The sequence below is a fragment of the Lacerta agilis genome, chromosome 14, assembly GCF_009819535.1.
Source record: "Lacerta agilis isolate rLacAgi1 chromosome 14, rLacAgi1.pri, whole genome shotgun sequence".
NCBI lineage: Eukaryota > Metazoa > Chordata > Lepidosauria > Squamata > Lacertidae > Lacerta > Lacerta agilis.
Window position 1 is genome coordinate 3,950,334 of NC_046325.1, and position 21,514 is coordinate 3,971,847.

The 21,514-nt window shown below is 49.3% G+C and overlaps 1 protein-coding gene and 2 non-coding genes across 3 annotated transcripts in view; 1 reads left to right on the forward strand and 2 right to left on the reverse strand.

The window, feature by feature from the left end:
* POLR2A (RNA polymerase II subunit A) overlaps positions 1 to 13,114 on the forward strand; it is a 31,017-nt gene extending 17,903 nt beyond the window's left edge. The window contains exons 17-29 of the mRNA XM_033171192.1: positions 39 to 210; positions 1,743 to 1,848; positions 2,121 to 2,326; positions 3,440 to 3,664; positions 3,950 to 4,196; positions 4,311 to 4,411; positions 6,357 to 6,461; positions 6,614 to 6,796; positions 8,277 to 8,480; positions 8,595 to 8,781; positions 9,704 to 9,817; positions 10,762 to 10,911; positions 11,005 to 13,114. Coding sequence (XP_033027083.1) covers positions 39 to 210; positions 1,743 to 1,848; positions 2,121 to 2,326; positions 3,440 to 3,664; positions 3,950 to 4,196; positions 4,311 to 4,411; positions 6,357 to 6,461; positions 6,614 to 6,796; positions 8,277 to 8,480; positions 8,595 to 8,781; positions 9,704 to 9,817; positions 10,762 to 10,911; positions 11,005 to 12,161 — 3,157 coding nt within the window. The 3' untranslated portion in view covers positions 12,162 to 13,114. The remainder of the gene's footprint in view (positions 1 to 38; positions 211 to 1,742; positions 1,849 to 2,120; positions 2,327 to 3,439; positions 3,665 to 3,949; positions 4,197 to 4,310; positions 4,412 to 6,356; positions 6,462 to 6,613; positions 6,797 to 8,276; positions 8,481 to 8,594; positions 8,782 to 9,703; positions 9,818 to 10,761; positions 10,912 to 11,004) is intronic.
* Positions 13,115 to 19,817: 6,703 nt separating this feature from the next.
* On the reverse strand, positions 19,818 to 19,889 carry TRNAG-UCC. The gene has a single exon. It is a non-coding gene; the product is annotated as a tRNA-Gly (tRNA).
* Positions 19,890 to 20,096: 207 nt separating this feature from the next.
* Positions 20,097 to 20,178, reverse strand: TRNAL-UAG. Its single transcript has one exon. It is a non-coding gene; the product is annotated as a tRNA-Leu (tRNA).
* Between the last annotated feature and the right edge of the window lie 1,336 nt (positions 20,179 to 21,514).

Below are 21,514 nucleotides of genomic sequence, written 5' to 3' on the forward strand. Positions count from 1 at the left end.
TCCTCTTGAAGGTCTCCTCTCCTTCATCTCCCCCCCAGGTTCAAATTCGACTACACCAACGAGCGGGCTCTGCGGCGCACCCTGCAGGAGGAGATGGTGAAGGACATCCTCAGCAACGCCCACATCCAGAACGAGCTGGAGAGGGAGTTCGAGAAGATGAAGGCCGACCGGGAGGTCCTGAGGGTGATCTTCCCTACGGGAGACAGCAAGGTGAGGCTAGTCCGGCCTTGACTTTGCCTCCAGGCGACTGGCTGGGCAGGAAAGAGACCCTTGGAGACTCCCTAGTCCAGATGGTGCTTCTGGTCTGGTCCAGCAGGGTCTTTTTTTGATGCCCCCCTCCCAAACCCAACCCTGCATATATGGACATTCCCTCTCCGCTTCCCGGATGCGCTAATTCATTGGTTCTCGAAGGGTGTGGTCTGCCACCTTGGCGTGGCAGGAAGATTCAAGGGCAATTTGAACATTTCAGTGTCATGCAGCACAGCATCAAGATAATTTTATTTATTTGCATAATACGGATAGATACCTTTTCAAAATGACAGATAGAGTCTCATCAAGGGATAGCAAGGACCATCCTAGTTGCGTTTTCCAGTATATTTCTTACCAGTAAAAAAAAAAAACTAGGTGTGGCACGAGCAAATCTTTATTTTGAAAGCGAGAAAAATGTTGGAGAACCCCTGCGCTAATTTTAAGTTGTTTCAAGCTGTTTTTAATCATTGTGTTTCAATACTAATGCTGTGTTTTAATGGTTGTGACCTGCCCTGGGACCTTAGGGTGAAGGCATGTAATAAATTGTAATACGCAAGGATGCAGGGATTACTGGACCTAATTAGGGTTTCCTAACTCATTCCTCTATCCCCACCCCACTCCCCAAACCACCCTCTTTTCATAAATCCATAGCAAAATTAATCAACCCATTTTGTTCTTCTCCTTTGCCTTGCCCTGTAATATTTATTTATTACTCAGTTTAAAACAAAAACAAAAACATCCAGGATATGGTGTACAGCAATCACATATAGAAAACCATATAACAAAAACAATTACAGGTGGGTAGCCGTGTTGGTCTGCCATAGTCGAAACAAAATAGGAAATTCTTTCCAGTAGCACCTTAGAGACCAACTGAGTTTGTTCTTGGTATGAGCTTTCGTGTGCATACCTATCTGAAGAAGTGTGCATGCACATGAAAGCTCATACCAAGAACAAACTCAATTGGTCTCTAAGGTGCTACTGGAAAGAATTTCCTATTTTGTTTCAACAAAAACAATAAAATTGGAGATCAACTTACGTATTGGCAGTACAGTTGTACCTTGGAAGTCGAACAGAATCCGTTCTGGAAGTCCATTCGACTTCCAAAACCAAAGCGCAGCTTTTGATTGGCCGCAGGGAAGCTCCTGCAGCCAATCAGAAACTGCGGAAGCCCCATTGAACATTCGGCATACAAAAGAACGTTTGAAAACCAGAACACGTCACTTCCGGTTTTCAATCGTTCGGGAGCCAGAACGTTCAATTCCCAAGGCGTTTGGGAGCCGAGGTACAACTTTACAATGTTGTCATTGTTATCTGTTTGTTTAATTTATGAAATGCCACTATAAGCTTGGTGGCATAGGATACGCCCTGCTGGAAAAGCAGTGAGAGGTTAAAAGGAGGAGTCTTGCTGGTGATGGAGGGGGCTGCGTTGGTCGATGCCCCCTACCGGCAGTGCCCAGCTCCTAAGATGCCACAAACTTTCCATTCCCGCACAGGTGGTTCTCCCTTGCAACCTGCTGCGCATGATCTGGAACGCGCAGAAGATCTTCCACATCAACACGCGTCTGCCGTCCGACCTGCACCCTATCAAGGTGGTGGACGGTGAGTTTGGCAGGGAGGGGCAGAAACCGGTGGCAAACTTACACAAGCACCCCCCGGCCTGCCAGGGGAAATCTGCGGCTGGGCTTCTTCATTGGGCTTTCTTGCCGCCGTGAATAATTCAGTCGTGTCTCCCGGGGGGGGGGGCGCTGGGGGAGATGTAGAACGTGGCTGGAACAAGGCCGGGGTGTATTCACTTGCCGAGAACAAGCGAGCCGCGTTGGCCGCAATCTCTCAGCTCAGCCCCTCCTGACCTTCTCCGCTTCCTGCGCCAGGCGTGAAGGAGCTCAGCAAGAAACTGGTGATTGTGAACGGGGACGACCCCCTCAGCAAGCAGGCGCAGGAGAACGCCACGCTCCTCTTCAACATCCACCTGCGCTCCACGCTCTGCAGCCGGCGCATGATCGAGGAGTTCCGCCTCAGCGGGGAAGCCTTTGACTGGCTGCTGGGCGAGATAGAGTCCAAATTCAACCAGGCCATTGTGAGTACCTCCCTGGATGTTTGGCTCCCTCCAGGGCAAAATCATTTTAAATGTTTTTAAGGGACCCTTGAGGGACATAACCCAAACCAGGTGAACAAGATTGTTTTCAAATTTATAGCCGAGCTATGTTTGGAATTCAAGACTTTGCAGCAGGGTGGATGTGATTTAAATCAAATCGATTTAAATTACAATTTAAATCACTAGTCAGTAAGACTTGATTTAAATCTTTTTTTTACAGAAAGACTTATTCTTGCTGGTATAATCCTAATATTTACAACCAGATGAAGCTTTCATTTTTGGAATAATAAATTTTCAGAGTAGTTTTGGCAGTTATACATGTATAAAAAATTACTGATTTGGTTATGCATAGACAGATACTTACAAAATTATGGTGAGGTTTATTAAATTAACTATATTCGGACAACTTTTCTGCTGTACTTTATTGGAAGGAGAAAAATAATCATTCCATTAATAACAATTTAAATAATTTATTTAATTAAAGCAATAACGTTATAGCATATGTATCTATGTTTGCTAACTGATGTGGTTAATCATTTTTTTAAAAAAAGAACTTAAGACTGAGTTTTAGCACACATGATAAACTTAAAACAAATCCTTCTTTCCTGATGAATAGCCTTTGGACTATAATGTAACTTAAATAGAAAACTATATTTAGAAACATTTTTCCCTCCAAAAGCATTTAATTTAAATTTTTAAAATCCACTTAAAAAAAAAATCACTGATTTTAATCCACCCTGCTTTGCAGCTTGTTTGAACATAGTTTAGGTTAACCGTGGTTTAGGGTTTAGGCGTAACACTAAACTGTGGTTAATGAAACACAAGAGCAAAAAGAGTCTCCATGTGGCCACACCATAAGAATATCACTGTTGGGTTCTCCTCTCCATTTTATCCGCACAACAGCCCTAGAAGGTAGGTTAAGCGGAGAGTGAGTGACTGGCCCAAGTCCACCCAATGGGCTTCTTGGCTGGGCGGGGATTGGAACCCTGGTCTGCCAGGTCCTGACATCCAGACTGGCTTACTGTATAAAGCCATGGCTGGGTGGCCCCTTGAGGTCAGCGGCTGCTCATTCCCTCTTTGCCCATCTTCCCGTAGGCTCACCCTGGTGAGATGGTGGGGGCACTGGCCGCCCAGTCCCTGGGCGAGCCGGCCACTCAGATGACCCTGAACACTTTCCACTACGCCGGTGTCTCGGCCAAGAACGTGACGCTGGGCGTCCCCCGACTCAAGGAGTTGATCAACATTTCCAAGAAGCCCAAGACCCCTTCGCTGACCGTCTTCCTGCTGGGGCAGTCCGCCCGAGATGCCGAGAGGGCCAAGGTAAGGGGTGGTGGGGAGAGGATCCAGAGGAGGAGAAAAGGCAGGAAAGGAGTGGGGTGGAGCAAAAAGGAGAATCTGCCTGTTGGCTGAAACTTTTCCCCACTGTTGGACAGTGGAATTTGCTGCCAAGGAGTGCGGTGGAGTCTCCTTCCTTGGAGGTCTTTAAGCGGAGGCTTGACAGCCATCTGTCAGGAATGCTTGGATGGTGTTTCCTGCTTGGCAGGGGGTTGGACTGAAAGGCCCTTGTGGTCTCTTCCAACTCTATGATTCTATGATTCTTCCCAGGACATCCTTTGCCGCCTGGAACACACAACCCTCCGCAAGGTGACGGCCAACACCGCCATCTACTATGACCCCAACCCGCAAAACACAGTGGTGGCCGAGGACCAGGAGTGGGTGAACGTCTACTACGAGATGCCCGACTTCGACGTGACCCGCATTTCCCCCTGGCTGCTGCGTGTGGAGCTGGACCGCAAGCACATGACCGACCGCAAGCTCACCATGGAGCAGATTGCCGAGAAGATCAATGCTGGTGAGGAGGAGGGGCAGGGTTGGGATTAGGTCTCTTCCCCCCTCCCCCAAGAACCATTCTGCGGTTTGCTCTTAAGCCCAGGAGGTCAACCTTCCTTCCCTCCTCCCCTTGCAGGCTTTGGGGACGACCTCAACTGCATTTTCAACGACGACAACGCGGAGAAGTTGGTGCTGCGGATCCGGATCATGAACAGCGATGAAAACAAGATGCAAGAGGTGCGGGGGATGGGGAAGTCCTGGGAGAGGGTGTCTTTGAATGAAGCCTTTTTTTAAAATCTGCTTTATTAAAAGGTTTTCAACCTGATGTACCGTAAAACTAAGCTAAATAGAATAATGAAAAGCAATATATCAAGCAGAGAAAAAGGAAGATGCATTAATAATCAGCACCATCTGATCCACATAAAACACAAAATTATAAATATATCCATGTAGCCCTCAGCCATCATTTTATCTTAATCTTCACACACAGAAAGAGTTGAATCCTCCCTCCTCCTACCTGGGAGGGCTTCTTCTTAATCAGTCTCACACCATGAGAAAAACCACTCTGACCGGCCTCTCATGCAGGCCCCTTCCTCTTCTCTCTGACAGCTCCCTGTCTTCATCACAAATAAATTTTATTTTTTTATGTTAACACATAATAGGTAAAAGGTAAAGGAGCCCTGGACGGATAGGTCCAGTTGAATTTGACCATAGGGTGCGGTGCTCAACTTGCTTCAGGCCAAGGGAGCCACCGTTTGTCCACAAGCAGCAAGACCAAGAGGCTTGGTGGTTTAGACCACAGCGCCACCCGCTCTGGTTATGTAAATGGGCTTCGTGTGGCTTTACCATTTTCCTCAACCAGAGGCCTCCTTCCTGCCTGCCATCCTCAATAGGCTTCATTCATTCTTTGATTTTGGGTCTCTCTCTAGTAGTATTAACTAGATAAAGGGACGCGGGTGGCGCTGTGGTCTAAACCACTGAGCCTCTTGGGCTTGCCAGTCGGAAGGTCGGCGGTTCGAATCCCTGCGACGAGGTGAGCTCCCGTTGCTCGGTCCCAGCTCCTGCCAACCTAGCAGTTCAAAAGCACACTAGTGCAAGTAGATAAATGGGTACCGCTGCGGCACTCTGGCACTTGTCATGGTCCTCCGTGCTCCAGTAGTGGTTTAGTCATGCTGCTCACATGACCCAGAAAGCTGTCTGCAGACAAACGCCAGCTCCCTCGGCCAGTAAAGCGAGATGAGCGTCGCAACACCAGAGTCGCCTTTGACTGGACTTAACCGTCCAGGAGTCCTTTACCTTTAGCTTTAGCTTTACGTAACCAGAAATACATGAGAGTATCTGTAGAGCAGGGATCAGCAACCTTTTTCAGCTGTGGGCCAGTCCACCGTCCTTCAGACCATGTGGTGGGCCGGACTATATTTTGAGAGAGAAAATGAACGAATTCCTCTGCCCCACAAATAACCCAGAGATGCATTTTAAATAAAACCAAGCTGATTCCCAGACCATCCGCGGGCTGGATTGAGGAGGAGATTGGGCCGCATCCGGCCCACGGGCCTTAGATTGCCTACCCTTGCTGTAGAGGCTAGTGGCATGCCACATGCCCAGTGGGTCCTACGTTTATCCCAGGGGCTGGTTCAGGAGATTGCCCTTCTCCAGAGTTGCATCCAAGCCACTCCAGCTGCAAATGGCAATGTCTCTGCCTTGCCCTGCCTGCGAGGCCTGGATCTGGCAAGGGGGAGAAGGAAGGGCACACCTGTCGCTGTTGCTCCACTTTTTTCATATGCTGCTTTTGGGGTGGAAAACACACACCGAGACAGCTCGTGAAAAACGCAAATGCACTCATGCCGGTCAGTGCAAAGTGGCTCCTCGGGCTCCTGGCACAGGGTTGGGGTCCTGAGAACAGAATGGGGCTGATACTTCCAGTGTGGTGTAGTGGTTAAGAGTGGTAGACTCGTAATCTGGTGAACTGGGTTCGCTTCCCCGCTCCTCCACATGCAGCTGCTGGGTGACCTTGGGCTAGTCACACTTCTCTGGAGTCTCTCAGCCCCACTCACCTCACAGTGGGGGAGGAAGGGGAAGGAGAATGTTAGCCGCTTTCAGACTCCTTCGGGTAGTGATAAAGCGGGATATCAAATCCAAACACTTCTTCTTCTTCCTTCCCTCCCTCTTGCGCGGCTTATAGGAGGAGGAAGTTGTGGACAAAATGGACGATGACGTCTTCCTTCGCTGCATTGAGTCCAACATGCTGACGGACATGACGCTGCAGGGCATCGAGCAGATCAGCAAGGTGAGCCTGGGCGGCAGCTCTCCCAACAGTGGCACGGGGGGCAGGATTCGCACTCGGGAGCTTCCGGCTAAGTCCCACGATTGCCTCCCTGACTAGGGGCTCCCTCTGAGTGCACCCTGACCCCCCCCCTTTTTGCCCTCCCCTCCCGCCAGGTCTACATGCACCTGCCCCAGACAGACAACAAGAAGAAGATCATAATTACGGAGGACGGGGAGTTCAAAGCCTTGCAGGAGTGGATTCTGGAGACGGACGGCGTGAGCCTCATGCGGGTGCTGAGCGAGAAGGACGTGGACCCCGTGCGCACGACCTCCAACGACATTGTGGAGATCTTCACGGTGGGTACCCAGGGTGCAGGGGAGGGGGTCTACAGCCAGGAGGGGGTGCGTTCTGGGGTTTCCCTCTCCCATGCAAGGGGTGGGAGGGGAGCAGCCCTTCCTCTGCGATAGGGCTTATTTATTTGTTATTTTATATGATGCATACAGCGTGTTATAAGGAAAAACTCCTTTTCCATTATGGGGTATCCAAGAGCCTGTACAGAGTCCTTAAGTGGGTTCCCTATTGGTAGGAGGAAATAACCGAAGCCAACCAGATTATATTGAGAAGCAAAGCGGCTAGTAAGCCTGATAGAACTGGGTGCAGTTATTTACTCTTCTTATAAGAAAAACTGCCCTCTTTCCCTTATGGGGTATTCAAGAGCCTGTACAGAGTCCATAAGTGGGTTCCCTATAGGTAAGAGAAAATAACAAGAGTCCAACCAGAGAATATTGAGAAGCAAAGCGGCTACTAAGCCTGGTCTTTATTCAAGGAACTGTTGCAGCAGTGTCCCCCACTCCCCACACACAGGAGGGTGGAAAACCCAGAAGAATGGTGTGCACACCCTTATATAGACGCTTGAAATTTCCCACCCTGTAGCCCAAGACCCCCCCCCCCAAAAAAAAACATACATCAGGAGGCATCTACAGCAGAAATCGTGTTTGCCAGGAGACCTGATAATGGACACTGATTGCATTACCTGGGCAGCCTGGCCATTCTTTTGTGATGGTTAATACTTTAGTTCCTGAGTCCAGGTCACAGGCTCACCCTGTTCATACACAAACACGCCCTTCAGACAGGATTTGCAAGCCAAAAGACAATGGGAAGCCTTTCCCCATTTTCCTCCCTTACTGCAGAGGAATATCTGAGGTCATTGGGAGAGTCAAAATGGTTTCAGGATTATTCTCCCATACTGTTTCAGACACATGGTTTGTATATTTAGATATGTGTGCGTTAATGAATATTTATTATATATTTGAGACTATTTTTTGAGAATATTGTATATTAAAATTCTTATGTAACAACCACTTGACTGCAAAAGCAACAATAACAATAACTTCAAAAGCGGTTTACAGAAAAGATGCAACGATGACATTATTGCAGAGCAAAATTAACAGTAATTTAAGGTATTTAAAGTAACAACGGACCGAAAGCAGATTTGCGCTCGCTTCAGCTTTCTGGCTAGGCTTGTCTAAACTGGAACGCCTTTGGAAAGCATTTCACTGAAAGGCCCTGCCCAGCGTCAAGAGGCAGGGAGTTCCAAAGCGCACTGAAAGATGGTTCTTTTGCGCATGTGGAACGGGTGCCGCCTGCTGCAGTGCCGGTTCCACCGATTGAAGTGGCCGAATGGGCTCATGATGGGGCGAGGCAATCTCGTGTTTGTGTGTGAGAGAGAAAGGGAGAAGGAGCTCCCTCCGAGGTGAAGATTTAAGGGAGGGGATCTGGTAGCGCATTTTTTAGGGGGCCCCTCTTTGCGACTGTGGCTCCTCCCCGCCCTTGCAGGTGCTGGGCATCGAGGCCGTCAGGAAGGCCCTGGAGAGGGAGCTGTACCACGTCATCTCCTTCGACGGCTCCTACGTCAACTACCGCCACTTGGCGCTGCTGTGCGACACCATGACGTGCCGCGGCCATTTGATGGCCATCACCCGGCACGGCGTCAACCGCCAAGACACGGGGCCCCTCATGAAGTGCTCCTTCGAAGAGACGGTGAGTTTTCTGGGGAAGAGAAAAAGGGCCAGGAATTTCCCCCTCCCACCACTGCGGGGAGCTAGCGGGCCATCCTTTGAACCCCCCCCCCCTGCCCTCCGCTGCCCCCTGCAGGTTGACGTGCTGATGGAAGCGGCTGCCCATGGCGAAAGCGACCCAATGAAGGGCGTCTCGGAGAACATCATGCTGGGCCAGCTGGCCCCCGCGGGAACCGGCTGCTTTGACCTCCTCTTGGACGCCGAGAAGTGCAAATACGGCATGGAGATCCCCACCAACATCCCGGGGCTCGGCGTGGGGGGACGTAAGTGGTCCGGGAGCAAGGAGGCAGTGGCAGGCCTGGAAATCTGGGTCCTCTTGAGAGGGAAGAGGCATGTTTTGTGCGGGCGGAGCAGGGGATTCTGGGAGTTGGCGCAACAAGGCGTGCCCAGGGGGCTTAAGCAGAGAAACAACAAACAAATATGGTTACTGATAAAACCTTATAACCTATTAAAACTCAAGGTAATAGGTAAGTTATCGTTTCCTCAAGGTCCCTCTGTCCCATGGGCGGCGACCTTTTTCTCTAGTAAGTAGTTCCAGGCCGGTTGAGTATAGTGTCTAGCCAAATTGAAAGATTGTAATTATGGCCTCGGGAGGATGGTCAGGACCTGGAGCAAGGTAATAATAACCAGATAAAAATAAATTAATAATAATATCCTTCCTTGGAACTTGGCATCAATAGTAAAATAATAATAATGATAATAATAAAATCCCATGCTGGGAATCCGGATGACTACACTGTTGTCGTTCAGATAGCAGCTCTCAGTCTCATTGCTCTCTCGATAAATCTGGCAACCTTCTCTGTTGTCGAGCTCTGTGGTCGGCTAGAAGCGAAAACAATTTGGCTTAAGTAGAGAGGAGCGAGGCAGGCATGGGCGTGTGACCCAAGGAATTCTCCGCTTCCCTGAAACAGACGCCCGCGTCTCGGTAGCTAAAAGCATGCGACGCTTTGCTTCACAGCCGTTCCCGTCTCCTTTGTGGCGAGGGAGGTGGGCTCAGGCTCGTGAGGCTGAATGTCGATGAAAAGGGGGGGGGGCGTCTGTGTTTGAGAGGGCAGGATTCAGCAGATTATAAAGAAAAGGGCATGAAGGTGAGAGTTCAGGGCAGTAGAGTTAGGTAAATGGATGCAGAGGGTCTCTGTTGGGGCCAATTTCCTCTGCGCTCTAACTGCATTCCATTCCTTACAGCTACCGGCATGTTCTTTGGGTCTGCTCCCAGCCCCATGGGTGGAATGTCGCCTGCCATGACCCCCTGGAACCAAGGCGCCACGCCAGCATATGGGGCATGGTCTCCTAGCATTGGTACGTATCGGGGGGGGGGGTCTTCTGCCTAGGCAAATGCCCCCTCTTGCTGCAGGTTTGAGCTTGGCCCAGATGGTTGGAATATTACTTTACATTCCACGTTTGCTCAACAACAACATGCATGTGTTCTTGACACGCACCAGTTTTACCCTCCCTACATCCCTGTTGTGTAGGCCAGGCCGTTGGCCAGTAAAGCTTTCATGGCTTGAATTGGGGATTTGAACCCTGGTGTGTCTCTGGCCCTAGTCGAATGCTCCCAACCCAAGATGCTAAATCTTCCCTGCCTTGGGATCTCTCCTTCCCAGGATCTCTGGGGCCCGTGCCGTGGGAAATCACAAATCAGGGGAAGTTAGGAGACCTGCGTATTCTCCCGAGAGGTTTTCTGGGTTTCTTGGGATGCTCTTTCTCCTGCCAAATGAAAAAAAAAGCACATAGATGAACTCTGCGTGTTTGACCTTTCATTGCTTTGCAAACATTTGCTGGGCTCTTAAACTGGAGATTTGGTTTCTCAGCTGCATAGATGCATCGAGTGGCCTTGCAGCTCCAACCACAAAAGGCAGGGATATAACCTGCAGGAAACGTCATGTGTGTACAGTCTGTTGGGGGTGTTATGTACAGCAAATGATCGATAGTCCTGATCCACAGTCGTGCACATACACACACTGCAGTTTGGCCTTTGAAGACAATCTCCAGCTGCTAATGGCGTCAAAACACAGACAGCGGGGCGGGGAAACCATGTGATTCCTTATTTATTATTTCGGTTTATAGGCTGCGTTTGCCACTTCAGTTTCCAAAGCAGGTTGCAATAATTGGCACCGCTGCCAGCAGTTACGCAGGACTTTCGCGGTGGTACAAGTTGCCCCAGACCTGAACATTTTGCTGCAGCTCTTCCCTCCAACATGGGATCTGTTTCTCACCCCCCTTTTCCTTCATCGGTTATGCAGGTAGCGGAATGACTCCGGGGGCAGCCGGCTTTTCACCCAGCGCTGCCTCTGACGCCAGTGGCTTCAGCCCTGGCTATTCTCCAGCCTGGTCGCCCACCCCGGGGTCCCCCGGATCTCCAGGACCCTCCAGCCCGTACATCCCATCGCCAGGTGAGCAAGAGTATTCATTCTTTCAGTGCGCTGTCGGGAAAACAAACAAGCCGGAATCGTGGACTGACAGCTGTTCCTCTTCCCTTCCTCTAGGTGGGGCTATGTCTCCCAGCTACTCCCCGACCTCTCCTGCCTACGAGCCTCGTTCCCCAGGAGCGTACACACCGCAGAGCCCCAGCTACAGCCCCACGTCGCCTTCCTACAGCCCAACCTCTCCATCGTACTCCCCCACCAGCCCCAATTACAGCCCCACCAGCCCCAGCTACAGCCCCACGTCCCCTAGCTACTCTCCAACCAGCCCCAGCTACAGCCCTACATCGCCCAGTTACTCTCCGACCAGCCCCAGCTACAGCCCCACGTCCCCTAGCTATTCTCCGACTAGCCCCAGCTACAGCCCCACATCCCCTAGCTACTCTCCGACCAGCCCCAGCTACAGCCCCACGTCCCCTAGCTACTCTCCGACCAGCCCCAGCTACAGCCCAACGTCCCCCAGTTACTCTCCGACCAGCCCCAGTTACAGCCCCACATCACCCAGCTACAGCCCAACGTCCCCCAGTTACTCTCCGACCAGCCCCAACTACAGCCCGACGTCTCCGAACTACACCCCGACTTCGCCCAGCTACAGTCCCACCTCGCCCAGCTACAGCCCGACGTCTCCGAACTACACCCCGACGTCTCCAAATTACAGCCCCACCTCGCCCAGCTACTCTCCAACCAGCCCCTCCTACAGCCCCACCTCCCCCAGCTACTCCCCCTCCAGCCCCCGTTACACCCCGCAGTCGCCCACGTACACCCCCTCTTCGCCCAGCTACAGCCCCAGCTCGCCCAGCTACAGCCCCACCAGTCCCAAGTACACCCCGACCAGCCCGTCCTACAGCCCCAGCTCCCCGGAGTACACCCCGACCAGCCCCAAGTACAGCCCCACCTCGCCCAAGTACAGCCCGACATCGCCCAAGTACAGCCCAACATCGCCCACCTACAGCCCCACCACCCCCAAGTACAGCCCGACCAGCCCCACCTACTCGCCCACCTCGCCCGTCTACACCCCGACCTCGCCCAAGTACAGCCCAACCAGCCCCACCTACTCGCCCACCTCCCCAAAGTACAGCCCCACGTCGCCCACCTACTCGCCCACTTCCCCAAAGGGCTCCACCTACTCGCCCACCTCCCCCGGCTACAGCCCCACGTCGCCCACCTACAGCCTCACCAGCCCAGCCATCAGCCCGGACGACAGCGATGAGGACAACTGAGAGCGGGCGGCGCCTGTCGCCACGGAGACCGGTGGGCGGGTGACCTCCGAGTGGCGCGATTGGATGAAACATTTGGAACCTTTTTGGGGGGGGCGGCAGAATCTCCGGTAGCTCCTGGCACCCTCCTATTTGCAAGGGGCCCGGAAAAAAACGCAGGCGCAGAAGTCAATTCTGCAATGCTAATACCTATCTCTCTCTCTCTTTCCATCTCGCAAACCCACAGAGAACGTTTTGATCTCCGTTCTCTTGTCGTTTTTATCTTTAAAAAGAAAATACTGTAAATAATCGTATAGACTACCTAGTGAAATCGGCAAACACGGACCTTGTTGGGGGGGGGGGTGCGGGAGTATCTCACATGCGCATGAAGGGAGGTTTGGGGGCGCAGCCCCCCCCCCCCAGCGAGACGGAGCCCATCTTGCAACCTCTCGCAAACCGTGCTTCGGGAGAGGGGGAAACGTGAGATTTGGAAGCTGCGACGACTCCCGCCAGCTTCCCAGCTTCAGCGACATAGTACCTTTTTCCGTGTGTGTCTGTCAGGAATTATTTATGTTTAAAAACCTTAGAGAAAGTTTCTTGGTTAAGGTACATTGCATTAACGTGTTCACTTTTCTGCGGGGGGGGGGGTCGAGGGGAGGGGAACATCCGAGAATTAAGAAGCTCTGGAGAGAAGTTGTTTTTAAGTCTTATACTTTTGTCGCGGGGGGGGGGGGGGCTGATAGTTCCCTCCCTTTTTCAAAGCATGTTTGAAAGTTCAGAACTGTTCCCCGGCTCAGCTCATTGTGGGGACGTCCCGTGACACTTGTCGCATATGCCTCGGCAGTGGCGCCGAGCGGGGCCGGGACAATTAAACCGATGTCATTTTGTTGGGTGTTTTCGAATCCTTGCTTTTTTTCTGTGAGCTCAAAACTCTGTAACTTTCTGAAAGAAAAATAAAAATAAAATAATTTTTAAAAGCTCCCAACCTTGTGCCTTTGACAAATTCTTTTTAAGTTGCATGCGTCTTCACACGTAGAGCTGCATGGTGTATAGGATATTGGGGAAGAATTATTGTGATCTCGAGGAGATAATGATCTGGTATGGTCTTCTCGGTAGTGGTACCCGCCCTGTGGAACGCCCTCCCACCAGATGTCAGAGAGAAAAACAACTGTCAGATTTTTAGAAGACATCAGCCCTGTTTAGGGAAGCTTTTAATGTTTGACGGACTATTGTATTTTAATATTTTGTTGGAAACTGCCCAGAGTGGCTGGGTAAACCCAGCCAGATGGGCGGGGTATAAATAAATTATTATTATTATTATTATTATTATTATTATTATTATTATTATTATTATTATTATTATTATTATTATTTATTGTTATCCCTTCCTGACTCTGGTTTCTGTGTTTCATTGCTTTCAATATCCCTTGTGAAAAGGCCTTTGATGTGTTGATGACACTGGTCAGCAAAGCCTTTGATGTATAGCCTAGCATTTTTTTTTCTTCGGGTGTATAGAGTAGCTCTGGTTGAGCTTGTGTTGGTCCAATAGGACACAGGTTTATAAAATATCTGGCTTTGGAGTATCCCAACAAACAAACCACACAAAGCATCACAGTGGTGATAATAATATGACACTAAACCAAACCAAACCACCACAAACTGGCTAATAAATACAGGTGAAACTCGGAAAATTGGAATATCATGGAAAAGTCCATTTATGTAAGCAATTGTTTTCATTAGCTACTGGAGTTTAATATATGAGTTAGAATCACGACATGCAAAGCGAGATATGTCAAGCCTTTGTTTGTTATAATTGTGATGGTTATGCCGTATAGCTGATGAAAACCCCAAAGTTGAGATTGTGAATTTGTGGTTCTCATCAGCTGTACGCCATAATCATCACAATTATAACAAATAAAGGCTTGGCATATCTCGCTTTGCATGTCATGAGTCTATCTCATATATTAGTTTCACATTTTAAGTTGAATTACTGAAAGAAATGAACCTTTAGGCCAAAAAATGGAAAACGAGCGAGGTCCGAATGGCAACTTAAGTTGACAGAATATGCACAACTCGCAGACTTAACATATAGAATAAGAGAACAAGAAAAACATATTTTTAAAGAAATTGGAATTGGAAAACGTTTATTGAATATATGGGAAATAACTCTACAATCTCTCCTCTCTGGTCATATATTGCAATAACCTTCCATATTCTTTTTCTAGTTGTACATCTATTAGTCAAAGCAGGAAGAGTTCTCGTTTCCATTACAACATTAACCTTCAAAATCTCCTGTGTCAATGAATGTATTTGTGTCCAATATTTTTTAGCTTTTTTATGCTTCCGCCAAGCATGATAAAATGTCCGTGTGGCTTTCCCGGTGCCACTGGACTCCCAGTCCCATCAACCCTGGCCAACTGGGACCGAAGATGATGGGAGTTGTAGTCTTGCAACTCCTGAAGAACCACAAATTCCCCACCCCTCTCCCTCCCATTTCTGCACTTTTAATAACTACCTGTAGAGGAGGGGAAACTGCTGGGAGTTGCAATCCAAAACATGATTCCAGGCCTACCTGCTGTGGCATGTAGGATATTTTTTTAGGTTTTAGCATTCCAGTTGAGTTGTGTGGGTTGGGGGGGGCATGTCAGCTCCTGTTCTGTGATTTGATACTGCCCCCCCCCAAAAAAAACCCAGGCCGTTGCAAAACACACAGCTGGCATTTCTCTAGCCTTTTTCCGACGATTTGCTTCCAAGCCAAGGCACAATGTCCTATTTTAAGGTTCCCGACTCGGAAGGTCAATGAGTTAACTCGTGATCCGCCTAAATGTAGAAGGGGAGAGGGGGGTTACATATGGCCTGCATCTCTTGAGATCATCCCTTTTCCAAGGAAGAGGAAGTGTTTTGGGGTTGGTGGGTGGAATGGCAAGCATACTGCTGAGCATGACAAGCCAAGTCGAGACCGAGAAGCGGAACTACCTCTTGTGTGCTGAAGAAGGAAGATCAAGTCTGGCCCGGTTTCCTTGAAATGTCTCCCTGGAGTGCTGTGCTCTTTGCGGCGGGAGGAGGGGAGAGAGACTGGCTGACTGACCGAACCCAAAGGGTGCCCATGAATGGCTCCTCTTCATCCTGGAGAGAAGTGACTAGTGGGGTGCCACAAGGTTCTGTCTTGGGCCCAGTCTTATTCAACATCTTCATCAATGACTTGGATGATGGGCTTGAGGGCATCCTGATCAAGTTTGCAGGTGACACCAAATTGGGAGGGGTGGCTAATACCCCAGAGGACAGGATCACACTTCAAAATGACCTGAACAGATTAGAGAACTGGGCCAAAGCAAACAAGATGAATTTTAACAGGGAGAAAAAAATAACAGGGCAAAAAAAATGAAAGGCACAAATACAGGATGGGTGACACTTGGCTTGAGAGTAGTACATGTGAAAAGGATCTAGGAGTCTTGGTAGACCACAAACTTGACATGAGTCAACAGTGTGATGCAGCAGCTAAAAAAGCCAATGCAATTCTGGGCTGCATCAATAGGAGTATAGCATCTAGATCAAGGGAAGTAATAGTACCACTGTATTCCGCTCTGGTCAGACCTCACCTGGAATACTGTGTCCAGTTCTGGGCACCACAGTTCAAGAAGGATACTGACAAGCTGGAACGTGTCCAGAGGAGGGCAACCAAAATGGTCCAAGGCCTGGAAACGATGCCTTATAAGGAACGGCTTAGGGAGCTGGGTATGTTTAGCCTGGAGAAGAGAAGGTGAAGGGGTGATATGATAGCCATGTTCAAATATATCAAAGGATGTCATATAGAGGAGGGAGAAAGGTTGTTTTCTGCTGCTCCAGAGAAGCGGACACGGGGCAATGGATTCAAACTACAAGAAAGAAGATTCCACCTAAACATTAGGAAGAACTTCCTGACAGTAAGAGCTGTTGGACAGTGGAATTTGCTGCCAAGGAGTGTGGTGGAGTCTCCTTCTTTGGAGGTCTTTAAGCGGAGGCTTGACAGCCATCTGTCAGGAATGCTTTGATGGTGTTTCCTGCTTGGCAGGGGGTTGGACTGGATGGCCCTTGGGGTCTCTTCCAACTCTATGACTCTATGATTATTCCACCACCACCACCACCACCCCCCCCCGGGTAGATGGCCATGTTCATCTGCACATCCGTAACCAGTGCCGGATTTACGTATAAGCTGTAGTTTAGGGGCCCACTCTCTTGGGGGCCCCAAAAAAGTTAAAGGGAAAAAAATAACTGCTTGCATTTCCAAAATATAAGATAAAAAACAAATCAAATCAAACCTACATTCAGCAACAGTGTTTTGCGTTGTGTGATGTCAGTCATGGGCCCCGCCTGCTAGACTGCTCCCTAAAATATCACTGGTTTGCTCCTTTCTATATATAGGGTGCCTCCATTCGGCTACTCATAATTGTTAGTAGTTTGCATCATATATTTACACCTCTTATTATTTCTTGTTATAACAAGTTTCTAGAGACAAGATTATGAGTCTTTGTAAATTGTGTTTCTAAAGGAACTTTTGTTACTGCCAAATGTCAGTGTGTTTGCATTATTAAGTTATGAATAAAAAAAAAACCATTTAAAGTTAGAGCTTAGTAATTATTTCAGTATTAATATACTCCTTGGTTGTATATCAGTTCAACAATTACTTTGATAAAATACTTTTTAATGTGCAAATGACTTTAGATCAGGCATCCCCAAGCTGTGGCCCTCCAGATGTTTTGGCCTACAATTCCCATGATCCCTAGCTAACAGGACCAGTGGTCAGGGATGATGGGAACTGTAGTCGAAAACATCTGGAGGGCCGAAGGTTGGGGATGCCTGCTTTAGTTACCTATTAGGTCCACAAATTACCATATATAGCATATATTCCACACAAAACAACAGTGACAATTTGTTGCTGACAAAGGACAGCTGGACCTAGAAAGGGCCGCATTACCTTGAATAGCTTAGGGCCTCATCAAATCTAAATCCGGCCCTTTCCGTAACGTCCGTTCAACCTGGGTACGTAATGCACCAAGGAAACAATTGCTTTGGCTCCTCATGTTACTACGCCTGTAGGTTCGGCCTCTCCAAAAGCTGCCCTGGGTCATAGAATTGGGAGGGACCCAAAGGTTCATCTGGTCCAACCCACTGCAGTGTAGAGATTGCAGCTCCTTGCTTAAAACTGCTTCTTGCGTGCTCTGACTGAGCCGCAGGCCCCCAAGAGGACCCCTGGGGAGTGGTTGGGTGCAGAGATCTGACAACCATCTTCAAATATCTGAAGGGCAGTCTCCTAGAAGACGGAGCAGGCTTGTTTTCTCCTGCTCCGGAGGGCAGGACTCGAACCCAAGGCTTCAAGTTACAAGAAAGGGGATAAGCATTAGGAAGAACTTTCAGGCAGCGCTTGACAGTGGAATGGGGACCCATTTGCAAGTTGGTGAACTCTCCTTCCTTGGAGGCTTTTAAGCAGAGGCCGCTGGACGGCCACCTGTCATGGATTATTTAGCTGTGATGCCTGCATTGCAGGGTTTGGACTAGTTGGCTTTTGGGGGCCTCTTCCCACTCTACAATTCTGATTCTGTGATACCAAAGGATGTATCTGTTCTAGTGCTTTAGAAGCAAATCAGCCTGCCAAGTCTCCCAGCCTTTGTAGTGTTTGCAAAACACCCTGCTGCAACAGTTTCTAATAAACAAGGCCTTGCTTTGGGAGACTCGGCATTTGTCCTTGTGCTGTGTTGTCAGGAAGGGGCTCTTAAATTATACCGCTCTTCCCGGGGTTATGGACTCCCTTCTGGAAACGGACCAGTCAAAGAATTTTTATAACAGTAGACTCGGGACAGACCAAGCAAACATCTGTATATAATGCACAGAGCAGCATAAATTCCTTTGGCCAGAACTTCCCATTGCTGTACCTGCCCAGATGAGGGCATAGCTGGCAAAACCCCAAATCTAACAGATAGTTCCTCTCTCTGGTCTCAGAGCCCAGTTCCCCAAGACCCCAGACAAGCTTAATTGGCTGGCTTTGATGTTATCCTTTATATCAAAGCAAGGGGATATAAACTTATGTTGGCTCATGGTTACAACTACCAATTAACTGGGGGGGTTATCGTGACTTCCAAGATGGCGTTTGCAGAGCTTCCGGAACACAGTTCGCCTTGGGTTCAACAAATTGTGTTTGTGAGTCGTGCTCTGCTCAGAAGAAATCAGGTCCAGAAGGAACGTAGAAGAACTGGAGGCGGCTGCAGGTTCTCTTCGAGAAAAGGATGGAACAAACCTCAGGTATAGGGTATAAAGCAGGCTAGGCAATCATTCTAAATAAAGGATGGTTTCTGTGAGGTCAAAGGGCCCACAAAAGGAAGAGGTTGCTTGTTGCCCCTCTGTGTGAGTCCCTGCTCCTTCCCATCAGCCTGTGCCGCTGAGAGTGGCTAATTTCCCTTCATCTCTACACTTGGGGAGATTGGAGAATCTCTTTAACTCCTGGCCCAGATAGGCAGAGTCATGCGCTTCCTAAGGAGGGTGCCTGTCGCATCTCTTTGTAAGCTGTCTCCTTTGGGCTTGTCTCCTCCTAACATGCTTGTTCTGTTTAGGAGTTTGCTGTAACATCATATACACACACACAGGAGTTGGCAGCTTTTAAAAGCGAGTTGAACGCCTTCAGTGAGGAAGGCTAATCCATGATGGAGCCTTCAAAGTCAGGAGCAGTCTATCCAGAAATACAAGTAATCTAGCACGGGGTGGCTTGTTCCCCTCAGTCTTCTGCCCCAAACCATTCTTGTCGCTCTGATCACAGGACACCCCGCCTGAAATCCCTAGATCAGATTCCTTCTCCTTGTTTTCAAAGTCCCCTGGCTCAACATGACTTTGGCCCTCTTATATCCATTTTAAGCAGGGATTTGTGGACATCCATGGGCAACAACCCGCTAACCATTGGCCATGCTGGCTGCGGCTGGTGGCCGCAGAAGTCCAACATATGGTATATCGCTCCAGCCGGTTCCCAGTTGATCCCTGCTCCACAGTCTCCCCTGTTGAACTGCGGACTGTAAGCTCCTGAGGGCAGAGTCCTTTTTGTACTCTGAAATGCTCTTGTGCCCAATGATCTCCTTTCTTAATTCAAGTTGCAAGAAAGGAGACGAAATGTCAGGAAGACCTTTCTGCGGGTTAAGAGCTCCTGGACAGTGGAGCAGACTGATGGTGAATTCTCATTGCTTGGAGATTTTTACGCTGAGATTGTCTGGCCATCTGTCATGGATGGTCTAGTTGAGATTCCTGCATTGCACGGGGTTGGACTAGATGACTCTGGGTGTCCCTTCCAACTGTATGCAATCATAATATTGGGCTGCAGGGTGTGCCATTTTTTGCAAGCTGCATCCTGGGCTAAATGAGATAAATCCTGATACATCAGGGGGTCTGCGGATGGGATGGGAAGAGGTGGATTTTGGGTTGTTGTTTTTGCATTTCCTTAACAATAGATAAGTACCCTCCCCGCCCCTCCAAATTGTTGGATTGAAGCGTGTGGGGGGCGTTGGAGAAAACCCCGACCATCCTTGTTTGCATCTCGGGAAGCGGGGTGGGGGTGGGGGGCGTTTGCCTTTTGCAACAAACCAACCTCAAGGTTGCGGGCGCGGGAGCAGTGGAATTAAAAAAAGAAGAAGAAATTAAATAAATAAAAATTAAAAAACCTTATGCGTTGGCCGGGAATCGAACCCGGGTCAACTGCTTGGAAGGCAGCTATGCTCACCACTATACCACCAACGCTTGTTGGGATTAAAGAGGCTGCCGGGAGCCAGAAATGGAAGGATTGCCTGTGCTGCTTTTTTTTCTTTTGCAGACGTGGAAAAGAATGTGGCGCGGGTGGAGGAAGGAGGAGCCAGCCAGGAAATCAGGGAGCTGCCTCTACCCCACCCCCCAAGCCTGGGAAACGCCGCCGACTCAGCAAACAACTGCTCCTCTGCGAAAAACATCTGGCAGCGGTGGGATTCGAACCCACGTCCCCAGAGAGACTGGAGCCTAAATCCAGCGCCTTAGACCGCTCGGCCACGCTACCTTAACTGGTGGGTGGGGGGAGGGTAAAGGAAGACGAAACCACAAAAGCGGTTTTTAAACGTATAAGATGCACCTAAACACGTGTGAACCCAGACCCGTGTTGACCCCAGATGCCCCCGCTCTTTCCAGACAGAGATGCCGTGCGAGGAAACCGGACTCACTTCCTTCTGGTTTACACGCTGAGCAAAGGCGAAGCTGCGGAGTATTATTATTATTATTTTTAAATATCCATTTGCAACATCCGGAGCAGTTTTTCTGCAAGCTCCCTTTGCACGGGATGTCGCCGTCTTTTTGCTGGAGTTGGCGGGCAGAAGTGAAAGGGAGAAATTGCCTGGTTTATTGTATTTTATTTTGCCCCTTTTAAAACTGGGATCTCTCTCCTGGGTGGACCCGCAAAATTTGATGGTCGTCTGAACGGAGCCGCTGGGTGACCCGGGTTCGATTCGTGCTAGCGCAGGAATTGTGTATTTAAAAAAAAACCCCGAAATAAAAGCATTTTTTAAAAAAAATGAATTAAAATTTTCCACGCTGTCCGCCCCAAGAGAAAGATTAAACTGAGAAGTAGGATAATTTGTAACGTTTGCAACTCCAAACTAAAAATCCTCACTTCGCAGGATGTATAGGAAAGTGACGTAATCGGGGTTGTGTCACGACTCACGGCATTTCATTCCCCTCTGACATCACTGTTGACAACCCCCCCATGCCACACGTGTGTGTATGTGTACACACGTGGTAACACAGGGTAACACTTTCCGCATGGAACGGACTGTATTCCTCGAAAGCTATTGCCACCACTAAGCGGTTCCGCCTTCAAGGTGCAACAAGACTCCTTGCTGTTTCCCATGTGACCCGCACTTTATTTCGCGACGTTCACACGCCCATAGCTAACACGTGTAGACGCCTCAACCTCAAACCTATAGCTTGAAAAAAAGTGGAAAGGCTCAATCGTTGATTCCCAAGTCCTGTGAGGTCGCACGCTTGGGCAGAAACTCCGGGTTTGTTTACGTCCCATCCCGAACGCTAAAAAAAACACCGTAACGTGTGAAGCTGCATTCCCGCAAACCACCCCCAGGCAATTTAAGTATGTGTTGGGGCGAGGTGCCGGAGTTACACACAATCAAGAGGGCGACACCCGCGCGCGCGGTCTCCGTCTTCGGGACGTGTTAACCTACGGAACTCCCTGCTGGGTGGCCCCCAGCAGCTCATTCGAGCCCGTCAGCTTCGGCTATCCAGAAGCTGCCAAGATGGGTCGGAAAAGCAGCACAGGCAAGTAGTCAATAGTTCACCAGCACCACGGGCCCCTGGGCTTCGTCACCATTCCCTGAGATAGACTGCCT